The following is a 14,164-nucleotide window of genomic DNA, read 5'->3' as shown; positions in this document are numbered from 1 at the left end:
CATATATGTTCTCTAAAAGGACACAGCTTCGTTAAAATACAAAACAATTTTTGGTCACGAGAAATCATTTTTATGTAATGAATGTTTTTTTTAATACTGTGGTTTAGTAGTACCCCATTTTCTAATGAAAAGTTGTTGATCGTTGATATATCTGGTAACCAAATAAACTTGGTAATGAAGAAATATAATTTCTAATCAATCTTTTTTTTTTATGGACAATCAAGATTTATTACTTTCTAATGTGGAATTCGGACTTCTTTTCACGTAAATATATATGCATTTAGTCTATCATCGACATCAATGAGAACCAAAGTTATCATACTTCTTCATGCATCATTGGACCAGCGACATTAATTTGGTTTCTAGACTATACGGTTTTCTTAACTTTTTTAGATAAAGCAAATTGTTATGGCTTTGAGAAATAAACGATGAGATTAGAGAGAAAGATATGATTTGCGATCATAATTAAGATACTAGGAATCTTGACATCATTGCAAATAAAAGAGTATGGACCACTTCCACTTCTTGTGGGCCATTGTAAGTTTTAGTTAAAAAAGAGGGTCCACATAAGTAGTCCGCGAGCGTGGTCGCAGGATCTTCTCACTTTAATTGGTTTCACTCTAATCAAAGTTAACATAATTTAAGTGAAAATGGAGTATAATAAGGAACCTGTGTCTTTAATTTAACCTACTCCATTAAGGTTTCTTAATCATTCCTTTGCTCACTTTTTACGTGTGTCATTGTTCTTTTACAGCACATGAAACGGAAATTAGATTGTACTATTCTGTTTATACATTGGTTAGTTGGTAAACTATACAACTGTACACATTTAAGATCTGATGCTTGTAACTTTAAGGACTAGTGATATTACTTCTTTTTGTTTACAAAATTTACTACTACATAATTTACTTTTACGTTTCCGCCTCTAATGAATGTGTAGTGGTTATATGCGTTTAATTAGTGAAACAGTAATATAGTCTGGTCCCATATAGACATAGTTATTGGAGTAATGTAGAAAGAGGAGTTGTGTGCAAGTTTCACTTATCATAATTTGGTTGGATCTTAAATCTTCTGCTTGTCTGCAATGATGAGAAGCATTTCCAAGTTGAATAAACAAGTCATATTTCCTAACCTAACTACATTTGTAAGAACATCCCTTATTACAAGGTTGTATACATAATTCATAAGTGTACTTTTTTTATATCACTGTGGAAAAAACAGAAATGATCTGCAACGAAGTTTCAGATAAAGGATTTTTAATCAGAAAATAGTATTCTACTCCCGACTTATTTATTTTGAGATCAGAACAAAAATCGTATAATACTGACCATAATATCAGTTTTTGAGTTTATAGTAGCATAAAACACATGTATGTCTACATACACGAGAGGCCTCATATCTGGTGGGTGTTACAGCTAGTTAACAACCCAAGATTGTGGGGTTTGACCAAATAATTAAAAGGTTTGACCAAATGATTTGTTCGTTGTTAGGTTAGAGGGTATTTATCCCATGCTTATGAACTACGAAACTCTACTTTCTGCAAGTCTTTATTAACAGCTGTAACTTGACTAGGAGTTATATATAATCATATTTTGTTTTATTAATTTTCTAAAATGACCTATATAAGATTCCCTTTTATTCCTTATGTTTCCTCCTATTATGTATATTGTTTTTTGTACTAATCTAGGATTATTTTGTTGACAATAAAAAAAGAGAGAGTTATTCGTACAATAAACCCTAACTACGTATTGTTTTACTTGTTTCTACCCCATCTTCGATTTTTCTGAGTACAAAAAGATTAAAAAGTTTTATGTAAGTTGATTTACCACCAACAACTAATATATATGACTGAGATATTGTTCGTTTAAACATAAAATAAAATTTTGTTTAACCTTGCTTTTGTAAGAAGAAGTCAGATCGAACATGGTCATGCCTAAATAAGAAAGAAAGTCAAAGTGAAAAAAAGTTTCTTGTTTCATTAATGGGGTTCCACATCAGTATTATTTGACAAAGCTGTATAATATATCTGAGTTATAACTTATAACAACCACGGTACATGATGAAATTTTATTTGATCATTCAAACATTGAATTTTCACATATTCCCAAATCCCAACTTTAAAGACGTGTGTTCTATAAGTTATATGCATAAAAATTTATTAGTTAATGAGGGTTTAAGGCAACTATCAATTTTGGTTTTTTTTTTTGGTTCAACTATCAATTTTGTGATTTCAAGTGGTGTTTTTTATTTCATTGAGTATGAGTAATTCTAAAAAGCGAAGTATTATTTTTGGAAAATAATAAAATAAAAGAAGACAAGTAAAATATTTAAAAACTGTTAAAGTCTTGCCAGTTTAACTTTGCTTGTTTTCGGAAAATGACACTACAACCAAATAGTATCACCTAGATTTTAGGATCATCATAAACTCTACGCACTGTAAAAACTACAACGGTATTTTTAATAATTCATTTTTTCTTACTGAAATGATTTTTTTTATCAAGTTGCAATATTAGTATAAATTTACATAAAAAAAAAAACAATAATTCCCTCGTGCCATACTCTTTTAGGAAATTTGAACTACCTTTTAATTCTGAGAAATTAAGAAAGTGTGATGTGATCACAACGTTATTAGAACGAGTTTTAACAACAACAAAAGATTTGATTAGAATGAGATTAAACTATCCTTTTTTTTAATTGAAAAATGAAAAGAAAGGAAAAAATAGTAAAAAAAAAAAGAAAGAATAAAAATATGTTGCTTGGATCCAACGGCGTGGAGATGAGATCTAAACGTAGTAGTTTAATCACACGGCTGTTACAAAAGCTGAACGTAAAATTATTCCAAAAGAGGGTTAGTTGGCACTCAGAACAAAAATATGAGTGTGTCACAGCAAAGAGTCTTCTGTTAGAATATATAGTTGGCAATTTTGTGTCAGTAAAAAATTATATTATCTACATATACACATCATAATCATATACATATACATGCATGTATTTGTACTTCTGTGATATAATATTCTAAAGCACATGTCAGAGTAGAAGCTAGAAAGCAAAGCTTGGGCATGAAGAGAAGAACCTCTTGCTTGTACAATGAGACTTTGAGAGACAATTTTAAAAAATGACACTCCATTTTAATATTCTTTGAGAAATTATTGAAAGCATGGTAGATTTATCATAGAAAATGTAAAATCTACCTAACCGTGGCCTTCTTGTTTCTTGAATATATATTGAACTCACATAGATATCAACAATTCTTTGTTGAAAAAAAAAAAAAGTGAAGCAAAACCCCAAAGGGAAAATTAGTGTAATTAAAAAGGTGTAAAAGTTAAGACATGTAATTATCAAAAGAAAAAAAGTTAGACATGTTAAAGAGGAGGTAGATTAGGTTGTGTAATAATAATGAAAAAGAAAAGAGCAAATAAAGCAGTTGGCAGTAGTTGTTCTGTCTTTGTTTTTTAATAATCATAATATGTCTCCTCTGTTAGTGTTAACCTCAACAAGTCTCTCTCTTAAATGGTAATTATCAGCTTTATTTGTTCTCTTTCTCTAGGTCTTTTATTGCCCATTAAACTAAACACAATTATAATTACTGTATCCTTTGATTCTATAAAGTTGGGAACTTGATGCTTGCTTTGTTGTTTGTTCAAGTAACCCAACTTGGTGAATCTCTCGTTTTTTTTCCTCATTTTTATTTGATTCCTTTTTAAAAATTCTACATTCACCCCAATTCAAGCAAAAACAGCATTTGATACTCTTTGAATTGAGTGTACTATCTCTTCCCTCATTTATCTGATTTAGGTTTAACAGTGATTGTAAACTCCCCACCCAAGAATTTGATTCTTCTTCTTTTGTACTCTCTCTTTCCAAAGCAACCACAATCTTGGAGTATCTCTAACAGGGCTTGTCTCCATTACCTTAATTCCCAAAAATTCTTGCTTCTCTGATCTCACACACACATTCATATGTGAAAGGTCTAATCTTTTTTTTTTTGTTTCTTGAAAAACTGAAGAGATTGGTTTATGAGATAGTGACTTTGCTCTCTCACACTCTTAAAAGCGAATCTACTTTTTTTTTTCTCTCTTTTCCTTTTTATTTTTCTCTTGTGAGCTGTAACTTAGCTAAATCCATTGCTTGTTACCACTTTATGCTCTGAAAGTTCTCAGCTTTCTTTGTCTATGATAAGTCTATTTGTTCTCTTTAATTATTTTTCTTCGCTTGACTTGAGTACGAATAAGCATTTATCCTAGGCTTCTCTCTCTCTCTCTCTTTCCTAAAAGAACCTGTGACTTGCTTCTGCTACATTAGATTTGATGCTCTGTTGATTTAGTTTTGTTTTCTCTTTCCTCTTTCTCCACTGTATAAAATCCTGCTAAACTAGTTTACTTCAGTTGTTCCTTGTCAAAGTAGCAAAACCAGGTTCTGAAATTGGAAAACTTTTTTTGTCCTGAGGGTTCCTGGTTGTTGTTGAAGCAGAGGAATGGGTGGTGAGAGTAATGAAGGAGGAGAGATGGGCTTTAAGCATGGAGATGATGAGAGTGGTGGGATCTCTAGAGTTGGAATTACATCAATGCCCTTGTATGCAAAGGCAGATCCTTTCTTCTCTTCTGCAGATTGGGATCCAGTTGTCAATGCTGCTGCTGCTGGCTTCTCCAGCTCTCATTACCATCCTTCCATGGCGATGGATAATCCAGGGATGAGTTGCTTCTCTCATTACCAACCCGGTTCTGTTTCCGGTTTTGCAGCAGACATGCCTGCTAGTCTTCTTCCGTTTGGTGATTGTGGTGGTGGTCAAATTGGTCATTTTCTTGGTTCAGACAAGAAAGGGGAAAGATTGATCAGAGCTGGAGAATCATCTCATGAGGATCATCATCAGGTTTCAGATGATGCTGTTCTTGGTGCTTCCCCAGTTGGGAAAAGAAGGCTACCTGAAGCCGAATCACAATGGAACAAGGTATAAATAAACTTCTTGAACTGGATTTGGTAGAATTAGGAAAGACTAAAGCTTTTGATGGTTTAGGGCTGAAATAATTGAGTGTTGTTAAAATTGGCAGAAAGCTGTGGAGGAATTTCAAGAAGACCCTCAAAGGGGAAATGATCAGAGCCAGAAGAAGCATAAAAATGATCAGAGTAAAGAGACGGTGAACAAGGAGAGCTCACAAAGTGAAGAAGCACCGAAAGAAAACTACATTCATATGAGGGCAAGAAGAGGTCAAGCCACTAATAGTCACAGTCTTGCAGAGCGGGTAAGGACTCTTTTACCTGTATATAGATTATGAGAATCTGCTCTTTGTTTTCTGCCAATTACTGGTGCTGAGAAGTTTGCTATTTCTTTTGTTGTTTTGAAGGTTAGAAGAGAAAAGATCAGTGAAAGGATGAGATTGCTTCAAGAACTTGTTCCCGGATGCAACAAGGTATTGGACTTAGAGGTTACTTTTAGCAGTATGGTTTCCAACGAAATTTTGCTCAAGTTTTCATTGTTGGTAATTGTTCAACTAGATCACCGGAAAAGCGGTTATGCTCGATGAAATAATCAACTATGTTCAGTCATTGCAACAGCAAGTTGAGGTAAGATTATCCCAGTAATGCGAGATTCTTGAAACTCTCAAGTTAGTTTGGTGTGAAAGAGGTTTTCTTTCTTGAAAAACTGCTTTTATTTTCTTCAGTTTTTGTCTATGAAACTTGCGACGGTGAATCCAGAGATCAATATTGATATAGACAGGATTCTCGCCAAAGATGTAAGAGCTCAAAATCCCCCATAACTTCACATTGAAATAATAGTTTGCAAGTTTTGAATAAGAGTACTAAACTTGCCATTTTCTCCTTTTAGCTTCTGCAGTCAAGAGACAGAAACACTCCTACACTCGGGCTGAATCCTTTTGCCGGTTTTCAAGGGAACATACCAAACCTTTCTGCCACCACAAATCCACAATACAACCCACTACCTCAGGTAAGCAACCGCTTTGAAGAAATTAAACAACATATTATGTTCAATGTTTTGGTATTGCTGTAAATAGTCTTTCTTGTCTCATCTTGCAGACAACACTAGAGAGTGAACTACAAAACCTTTACCAGATGGGATTCGTCTCAAATCCATCGACTATGTCCAGTTTCTCACCTAATGGTAACTAAAAGCTACACAAGCTTGCTTCTCTCATATATCTATCTGTCGTTTCCTTTGAATTGTCTTTAAAACATCTTCTTCTTATCTTAGGTCGATTGAAACCTGAGCTCTAGTACTTCAAGGACACGGAAAATTTGCAGGGAGTTTGTATAGAAGATGGCTTTGGTTCTAAGTATCATATGTGTTCGTTCTTCCATATTATTTGTTCTAAGCACAAGGATTTGGATTCTCAGTTGTTGTTGTTTTTGCTTTTCCTCAACGAAGAATACATTTATTATATATGGAAATCAGATTTATCTAAAGTCTACTAACACATCGAAAACAAAAAGCCAAAATGGAATCCAAAACTAACAAAACATGGTTGATTGGTGAAAAGCCTTGTCCTAATTATAGTGCAGAGGATTATTCACCAGCACCGAAACAAGGAACGAACCAACGAGCCTCTCCAATCAAGATGCCGCGGTGTCGAATAGGTTTGATATCCTGCTTAGGAATGTCATATGCAGTGATCTTGTGCGTAGGAATCTCATAAGCACATGTTTCCCGAATAGATGATGATAGAGAAGTGTGACAGTAATATATGGAATCTTTCTTGATTCCGGATACGCCTTTGGTTGGTAAAGTGACGCTCAAATCCCAAACCAACGACTCCTCGTCCTCGAAAGAATGCACTGTCTCCCACCCTACCACCTCGTGAGAAGACTCCTTCGTCTCTGTAATGCTACTCAACTTGAAGATTCGGAACGGGCTTCTTTTGTGAGTGCCTGTTGTCACGCATTGGATCATCACAACATCCCCAGACGTGGTTAGTCTCATTCCCATCTTATGATTAGGAAACTCGGTAACAAACGGTCGATGGGAGTATGGATGATTGTCGATTTGTCTAGGCAAGTCTCCAAGAGAAAAGTCCAAGATTCTTATGCTACCATTGGAAGTAAGTATGTAAAGCTTTTCGTCTTTGTAGGCCATATCCAAACACCGGAATAGCTTCCCACAAGTGCTTGCCGGAATCTCAAACCACTCTTGCCCTCTTTTACTGCAATAATATATGTAGGGACTCGGAACAAATGCCTCTTTGTACGACCACACAACTAAGTAGTCTTTGGTTTTTTCGTCTACCCACAAAACCGAATTCCCCACTATTGCACGGCTTGTTCTGTGGCGATCGTCGAAGAGTAGGTGGAATACATAGTTACCGGGTCGCTCGAACTTTGTGCCGGTGTTTGAATATTCAAGAGGTGGGAGACGAATGAGCTGTGGCGTGAAGGGATTAATGATGTAGAAATTGATTTCCTTGTCAAAGACCAAGACCCAACTCCCACAAGACGCCACGCCACGACACTCGGCAAAGCGACCTAGGTATACTGTTCTGTAAAACTTTTCTTCATCGGAATTAAACATGAGCCAGTGCGTGTCTTGGTAGAGAATCAACCACGGAGTATGATTTTTTCTAGGTGAGGATGATTTGGAAGCAAAGTACCACGACGAACAAACGGTCTTAGCTCGAGCAAAATCTGTAAAGCTCAAGTGCTTGAAAACCAATGATAAGATGTCTGTGACAAGCTCCGACCAATTCGGAGTACCATCATCATCTGTTGCCATCGCTCTAATTGATTTCGTATGCACCGGTTGAGGTTGAATTTATAGACACAATCACACACCTAGGGTTTTCCGAGAAAGAGGAATTTTGATATTTCTTTTTTTGTAAGAAAGGAAATTTACCGTCACAGTCTCCCTAAATTGTAGGAAATCCAACCAACCAGAATATATATGAATAGAATAGTTGTCAATTAAAAAAGAAATCATTAGATGATGTGATACAAAATTATCATTTGATGTTACATGAAATCATTACATGTAAATTGGCATTATTCAGTTATCGTCTGAATCTCGATGCTTATTCAGTTATTTGGTTTGACAAAATGTCACAACTGCCTGCTTGCATCAGATATTGAAATTGCGGAGAAGATTTAGTTATTGAAAAGGCCCGAGTAGAGGGATAGTGGGAGAAGCACCATGTTCTGAGGACGATTGCTTGGGCTGCTTGATGAATCATTTCGAGCATGATCTGCCGATTGAATTGGGCTACTTCCTTTTGGAAAATGATGCGATCTCGGATTGGGCTTTTATTGGGTCTAGAATTGAATAAGATGATGAGATTGAGAGTGGTGGGATCTCAAGACTTGGAATTACATCAATGCCCTTGTATGCAAAGACCGAATTTATCATTTATAGTTGCAACTTCCAAATTAGTAAAATATTGTTTAAAAACTTTATTATAGAGTGTATTATACTATTATATAACATATACCAAAAATCCATAATTTAATGTTTTCTTCTCAAATCTTTAATGTATATTTACTTTTATAGGATTTAACAAATAATTGCATTAGAATTTGGGTATTTTGCTACATAGGATATTTACCCAAACATCAGCAAGAATTTGCAGCTACGCATCTCTGAAAAAGCTGGTGGATGTTCAATTGTTCATTCAATTTTTTAGAGTATGCCACCTAACTTGTAGACGTGCGTTTCAACTTCAACCATTCCATTTGTGTCACACATTGAAGATTTGATGCTTGTAACTTGAAAGTCTAGTGATATTACTTAACTATATTTGTTTACAAAATTTACTAGTACAGAAATTACTTTTACGTTTAGGCGCTCTAGTGAATGTGTGTTTGTATGCGTTTAGTGAAACAGTAATCTAGTCTCTGGTCCCATTTATGTAGTAATTATCTCAATGGAGTAAAGTAGAAAGAAGAGTTTGTGTGTGTGCAAGTTTCACTTATCAAGAATTGGTTGGATCTTAAGTCCTCTGATTGGTTGCAATGATGATGCTTCTGATCTCATGACCAACCCGGTTCTGGCTCCGGTCATGCAGCAGACATGCCTGCAAGTCTTCTTCCGATTGGTGGATGTGGAGGTGCTCAAACTTGGTTCTGACAAGAAAGGGGAAAGTGTTGGTAGATTGATCAGAGCTGGAGGAGAATCTCATGAGGATCATCATCAGGTTTCAGATGATGCTTCCCCAATTGGGGAAAGAAGGTATAGAATTTGATATGGTAGAATTAGGTTCAAAGAAGGTTATGCTCGATGAAATCATCAACTATGTTCAGTCATTGCAACAACAAGTTGAGGGTAAGAATATCCTAACAATGCAAGATACTTGAAACGCTCAAGTTAGTTTGGTCACAAACCTATTTGCTCTGTGATCGGCGAAGAGTATGTCGAATGAATAGTTACCGGGTCTCTCGAACTTTGTGCCTCTGTTTGTATATTCAAGAGGTGGGAGACGAATGAGCTGTGGCGTGAAGGGATTAATGATGTAGAAATTGATTTCCTCGTCAAAGACCAAGACCCAACTTCCACAAGTCGCCACGCCACGACACTTGACAAAGCGACCTAGGTATTGTGTTCTGTAAAACTTTTCTTCATCGGAATTAAACATGAGCCAGTGCGTGTCTTCGTAGAGAATCAGCCACGGAGTATGGTTTTTTCTAGGTGACGAGGATTTGGAAGCAAAGTACCACGACGAACAAACGGTCTTAGCTCGAGCAAAATCTGTAAAGCTAAACTGCTTGAAAACCAATGATAAGATGTCTGTGACAAGCTCCGACCAATTCGAAGAACATCATCTGTGACCATAGCTCTAATCGATTTCGTAATTCACAAGTAGGTTTTTGTTAGCAGTAAAAGGTAAACTCTTTATTTAAGGAAATAAATGACGGAAAAAAAGGAAATAAATATCGATGACTCGACAAATTTAAGAAAAAAAGGTAAATAGTCGGAGTAATAAAAAGTTATTTCCTTTTTTTTTTTTTGTGATATTTCACCAGAACAACTGAAATCTCTCCGGCCATAACCAATTTCGCCGGCGAAATCCCTAATTCTACCGTCAGCCAAGGATCGATCAAATTCCGGTTCAATTTTCGCCAGCGAGAGACGAAGTGCGGGAAGATTTATTTTGAAAAGGCTTGAGGAATAATGAAACAAGGACCATCTTCTGAAGATGATTGCTTTAGCTTGTTGAAGCAGTTCGAGCATGTCCTTGAATCTGACCCTCTTATGTGAGTCTAATGTTCTTATGAATTTGTGTGAGCTTTGAATTGAATTGGTTTCTTCCTCTTCTCTTACTTCGTGTGTTTGTCTCTCTGAATTCAGTGATGAAGTAGGGTTTATTCACCCCTCACAGTTCACCATGCTCGATAAAGAAGCAGGTTTCTCCAATGAATTCCAGCCTAACAATGGAACCTCAAGCAAGTTCTGGAATCAAGATCACAAATTGGGAATATCAACTGATATACTTGTTCAATTATGTAAAGATGCCAAACATGTGTTTCTGCTAGCGCTTCAGGAGTACAAATCCCATGGAAACGCATGTGATGAGTCTCAGATTAAGAATATCTCTTGTTCTCCCTGTATTCCCGAGAGTGACGTCATGAAGCATAGCCAATCTGTTTTGCTGTTGAGCTCAGACTTTGGAACTGCATGGAATGCTAGGTACTCATCTAAGTAATAATTGTTCTTATATGTTTCCTAGTGTCTAACCTCATCTTTTTTTTTGTGTGTGTGTGTGTGTGTGTCCTGGAGATAGGAAGTTGATTTTGTCAAAAAAGGATCACCTTTCGGCATTCACAGAAGAACTTCGTCTTTCTGGGCTCATTCTTTCAAATTCCCCAAAGAGTGAGTCAACATGGAGCCATAGGTCGGTCTTTATGATTCATTGTATTTATTATAATCATTGTTTCTCATCATTGTTATCCTTTAGTAATGCTAAGAAACACACTTTCTGATCTTACGCAGTTTAGTTTCTGTTACAGCCTGAATAGTTCATACTTGTTCTTGTCCATTTACTTTCCTCGTAATATTTGGTTTTTATTTTAACAGAAGGTGGATAATTAAGATGATTTCCCAGAGTTTTTCTACACTACAAGAGATTATAACCAAAGAATCTGAGTTAGTGGAATCAATAGGCGAGGTTTAGTTCCAGATTTGATGCTTTGATTAATGAAATTTCATCATATATCTAATGAAGTAAATATTCGTTTCTTCTAGTCTTCATAATTTGGCTATCATGTCCATATTCACTCCAAGATTTCTATTTGTTGATCATCAAAGTCCATCGCTCTTTATAATTCCTACTAATATGACACACAACCACTTACTCTTCTCCGAAAAGAAGCTGGCTCCTAATCAAAATACTTGCCTTTTGCAGAGATCAAAGATGAACTATCGTGCATGGTATCACCGTTGCTGGTTGGTTTCTTACATGACAATTGAGCAGGTGAATCATTCTCTACATTTCCTCAGATATCCTGATCTTTTGAACATATGGTTTGAACTTGTGAACATCTCATATGGTCAGATTTCCTTAACTTTGCAACATTTTTCTGATTTCATTAAATTGGTTACTTTTGTTAGCTAAACTTGTGACAGTTTCAGATGGTCTACGATACACCATATTTTTTTTTCTCATATGTGATTCCAAGTAATATATACATGTTGTCTGTTCTAGGTGATACAAGAGTTGAACAAATCTAAAAGATGGGCTGGGCTTCATGTAGCCGATAGTTCTTGCTTCCATTATCGCAGAGTAAGGGCCGCATATTCAGTTGACGTGATTGTGGTATAGTGAGCGTATACATCAATCTAACTTACTCCAAGTTATGTTAGGTCTTGGAAGTAAAAGATACAACTATCATTCTCCATTGAATCTGGTGAAGTTTTCCTTCCAGCCCAACTGATTTGTTTTCATTAATGTCCAGCGGCTGATGCTCAAGATTCTGGAGTCACTTTATGTGAAAGGAAGCAGCGCTTATGATAAAACTGAGGCACGCAAAATCTGGAAGGTAAGCTTTGTCTTCCTTGCTAACCCGAGTAATCTTATTTGTACATTTGTGCTCTAAATGAGAATGGCTCCTAAAACTTCTCTACAATTATATGACAGGAAGAGCTGGATTGGAATGAAGAATTGGTAGAACGTTACGTGGGACGAGAGGTATGATTATCTTTGATTTTGAAAAATTAATTAGTGTAGAGATGGGCACGGTATGAAGATCTAGCACCGATAGCTGTGTTGTATTGTTGTAAAAGGTACTAAAAGTCTAAAATATTCTACAATGCGCATGACCGGTAGAAGAGTTTGACCAAGTTGAATTTTGTAAACTGCCCTATTAAAGAAACAACCAAGTTGGATTTTGCAAAAAGTACATAATTTCTCTCTTGGTAAGCTATCATGGCGACAGTGGTTTGGACAACAAAGATAGTTAAACAGTTTGTTGTCATGCTAATACAGAGATGATTGAATTAGTGACTTATTTGAGTTGTTATACTTTTTTCTTCCAGGCACTATGGCTTCACCGGCGGTTCCTCTCTCTTAATTGGATAATGTATTTCGCTTGCAATCATTCAGATGCTTCACCTGAAACCGGAGAGAGTATTATTATGAATGAAGAAATTGCCATCTTCATTGATAATGAGATCCGTCTTCTAGATTCTTCTATGACCGTTCCGGATACCAAATTTGAAGATTTTCAAGCTCAAGCATTGCATGCTGCTGTCTACACGCTATGGCTGACAAAGGTAACAGTGGTCTCTTCTTGTCCAAATAAAGTCATCAAAAAAATTGCCACTATTGTCAATCTCACAAGTGCAGAAAAATAGATTGGGAGTTTTCCGTATAGCAGAACGATAGAAATATGGTTGACTTTGATTTCTGATATGCATTCGTTTATAAGCAGAGCATTCCAGTACTGTGGAGAATGCTCGAGGAGAAGCTTGGAACAGAGAAAGTGAAGTGTGTACTGAACACAATTGCTCAAGAGAGACCCTCGCTTCTGCATCATTTGGTGAATGTCTGAAGACCCTCCATAAATTGGTGTCAAACCATGTCTCAGGATCTGTTTGAATTGTTTTTTTTTTTTTTTTTTTTTTTTTTTTTTTCTATTTTCGCCGATATAGCTTAATGAGTTGATTAATGAAGAAGTTGGCCGAGAAATCTCTGTCATCAAGTGTTACACGAGTCTTCGAGTGGTGTAACCAAACCTATTAAAAAAATGAATGAAGGTTATATAAGCTTCCAAAACCAGATATGTCGTATTCCGTAGAGACAAACGAGACCGTCACAGCTATCAAAGGGAACTAAGTATATTGTGTCCTCCTTCGCCTTCTCCCAAGGAGTAGGGATCTTGACCGATGATGAGGAACCCAACACCAGTGTAGTTAGATGTTTTATATCCGGTTTACAATAATCGTCACGCCATATGGAGACCATGAGACAAACGAGACCGTCACAGCTATCAAAGGGAACGCCATATGGAGACCATGAGAACATCTGGATCACCTGATTGCTGACGCTCTGTCAACTGTCTTTGTTGGAAGAATGGAGATTCGATAATTGATTTCCATTGTTTAGACACGGCCTTTGAATCTCAGCAGAGAATCCACAGCAAGTCTCTCTAGGATGCACTCTACCACATCGTGGGGCAGCGATTCCGTCCTCGAGCAGCGTTGTTTTTACTTGTGATTGCAGACTAGTCCTTGTTGATGAATATACAGAGAGGCTTATTTGCTTTATAAGCAAGTAATCTCACAAATAAACTGGAAAGAGGAAACCTATCACTCTTTTACCTATTTCTTATGAGCTTTGAATAAAGATACTGACCGTTGGGAATATCAAACCGATAATTATGTAAAGATGCTAAACCAGTTATATGCATACCGCATCATAAAGCATGTATCATAATTCATAGTCACACCTAATAAAGAGAATCGAGTTATTATATAGTCATACATAATAAAGAGAATGAATAGTCAAATGGGCATAATTTAATATGACCGGTCCTTGTTATGGGGTAGGTCTCACACTCTCACCACGCGGATAATAGATATGCGACCTTTTTTAATTTTCCCGGGCAAAAACTGTTGTTAACTGTCAATGTTAATTCCACGTGTCACAATCGTATCGCTTTACAAAAATCTAACGGTCATAATTTCGCCGACAAGGTAGTCACTATCACAGGCTAAAAAGACCTTTGCCGACGA

The 14,164-nt window shown here is 36.3% G+C and overlaps 4 protein-coding genes and 3 long non-coding RNA genes across 11 annotated transcripts; 5 read left to right on the top strand and 2 right to left on the bottom strand.

Moving 5' to 3' along the window:
- Nucleotides 1–3,502: 3,502 nt before the first annotated feature.
- On the top strand, nucleotides 3,503–6,420 carry AT1G10120 (basic helix-loop-helix (bHLH) DNA-binding superfamily protein; the record flags this gene model as incomplete). 2 transcript variants are annotated; one of them, NM_001331887.1, is made up of 9 exons in its annotated part: nucleotides 3,552–3,968; nucleotides 4,471–4,948; nucleotides 5,049–5,240; nucleotides 5,343–5,408; nucleotides 5,494–5,562; nucleotides 5,661–5,732; nucleotides 5,825–5,944; nucleotides 6,034–6,118; nucleotides 6,209–6,231. In NM_001331887.1, the coding sequence occupies exons 2-9, from the start codon at nucleotides 4,475–4,477 to the stop codon at nucleotides 6,229–6,231; spliced, it is 1,101 nt and encodes a 366-aa protein (NP_001321212.1). In that variant the 5' UTR covers nucleotides 3,552–3,968; nucleotides 4,471–4,474. The 2 variants fall into 2 exon arrangements, with proteins under 2 accessions (NP_172483.4, NP_001321212.1); NM_100886.7 differs by having other exon boundaries at nucleotides 3,503–4,948; nucleotides 6,209–6,420.
- On the bottom strand, nucleotides 3,771–4,511 carry AT1G04773. The gene has a single exon (NR_138773.1). It is a non-coding gene; the product is annotated as an other RNA (long non-coding RNA).
- Nucleotides 6,421–6,520: 100 nt separating the features above from the next.
- AT1G10110 (F-box family protein) lies at nucleotides 6,521–7,895 on the bottom strand (the record flags this gene model as incomplete). The annotated part of the gene is made up of 1 exon (NM_100885.4): nucleotides 6,521–7,895. The coding sequence occupies exon 1, from the start codon at nucleotides 7,718–7,720 to the stop codon at nucleotides 6,521–6,523; it is 1,200 nt and encodes a 399-aa protein (NP_172482.3). The 5' UTR covers nucleotides 7,721–7,895.
- Nucleotides 6,699–7,739, top strand: AT1G04767. The gene has a single exon (NR_138772.1). It is a non-coding gene; the product is annotated as an other RNA (long non-coding RNA).
- A 144-nt stretch (nucleotides 7,896–8,039) lies between the features above and the next one.
- Nucleotides 8,040–8,306, top strand: AT1G04763. Its single transcript, NR_138771.1, has one exon. It is a non-coding gene; the product is annotated as an other RNA (long non-coding RNA).
- A 663-nt stretch (nucleotides 8,307–8,969) lies between these two features.
- AT1G10100 (uncharacterized protein) lies at nucleotides 8,970–9,762 on the top strand (the record flags this gene model as incomplete). Its single annotated transcript, NM_100884.2, has 4 exons — nucleotides 8,970–9,131; nucleotides 9,205–9,259; nucleotides 9,361–9,492; nucleotides 9,623–9,762. 4 exons carry the CDS (start codon nucleotides 8,970–8,972, stop codon nucleotides 9,760–9,762), a joined length of 489 nt encoding a protein of 162 aa, NP_172481.2.
- Nucleotides 9,763–9,942: 180 nt separating this feature from the next.
- Nucleotides 9,943–13,943, top strand: AT1G10095 (Protein prenylyltransferase superfamily protein). 4 transcript variants are annotated; one of them, NM_179299.4, is made up of 10 exons: nucleotides 9,943–10,188; nucleotides 10,283–10,621; nucleotides 10,716–10,826; nucleotides 11,009–11,099; nucleotides 11,337–11,405; nucleotides 11,637–11,714; nucleotides 11,887–11,970; nucleotides 12,069–12,119; nucleotides 12,467–12,703; nucleotides 12,862–13,135. In NM_179299.4, exons 1-10 carry the CDS (start codon nucleotides 10,106–10,108, stop codon nucleotides 12,979–12,981), a joined length of 1,263 nt encoding a protein of 420 aa, NP_849630.3. In that variant the 5' UTR covers nucleotides 9,943–10,105; the 3' UTR covers nucleotides 12,982–13,135. The 4 variants fall into 4 exon arrangements, with proteins under 4 accessions (NP_849630.3, NP_001322765.1, NP_001322766.1 ...); NM_001331885.1 differs by having other exon boundaries at nucleotides 12,215–12,703; NM_001331886.1 differs by having other exon boundaries at nucleotides 9,944–10,188; nucleotides 12,069–12,346.
- Nucleotides 13,944–14,164: the final 221 nt, after the last annotated feature.

This window comes from Arabidopsis thaliana (genome assembly GCF_000001735.4).
Source record: "Arabidopsis thaliana chromosome 1 sequence".
NCBI classification, from domain to species: domain Eukaryota; kingdom Viridiplantae; phylum Streptophyta; class Magnoliopsida; order Brassicales; family Brassicaceae; genus Arabidopsis; species Arabidopsis thaliana.
The sequence above is the reverse complement of the archived record's forward strand: the minus strand, read 5'-3'. Positions and strand labels throughout refer to the sequence as shown.

Coding starts and splice junctions, on each gene's coding strand:
- AT1G10095 (NM_179299.4), top strand. CDS start 10,106: ATGAAACAAGGACCATCTTCTGAAGATGATTGCTTTAGCTTGTTGAAG. Junction 11,100..11,336: donor TAGTGGAATCAATAGGCGAG/GTTTAGTTCCAG, acceptor TGCCTTTTGCAG/AGATCAAAGATGAACTATCG. Junction 12,704..12,861: donor ACACGCTATGGCTGACAAAG/GTAACAGTGGTC, acceptor GTTTATAAGCAG/AGCATTCCAGTACTGTGGAG.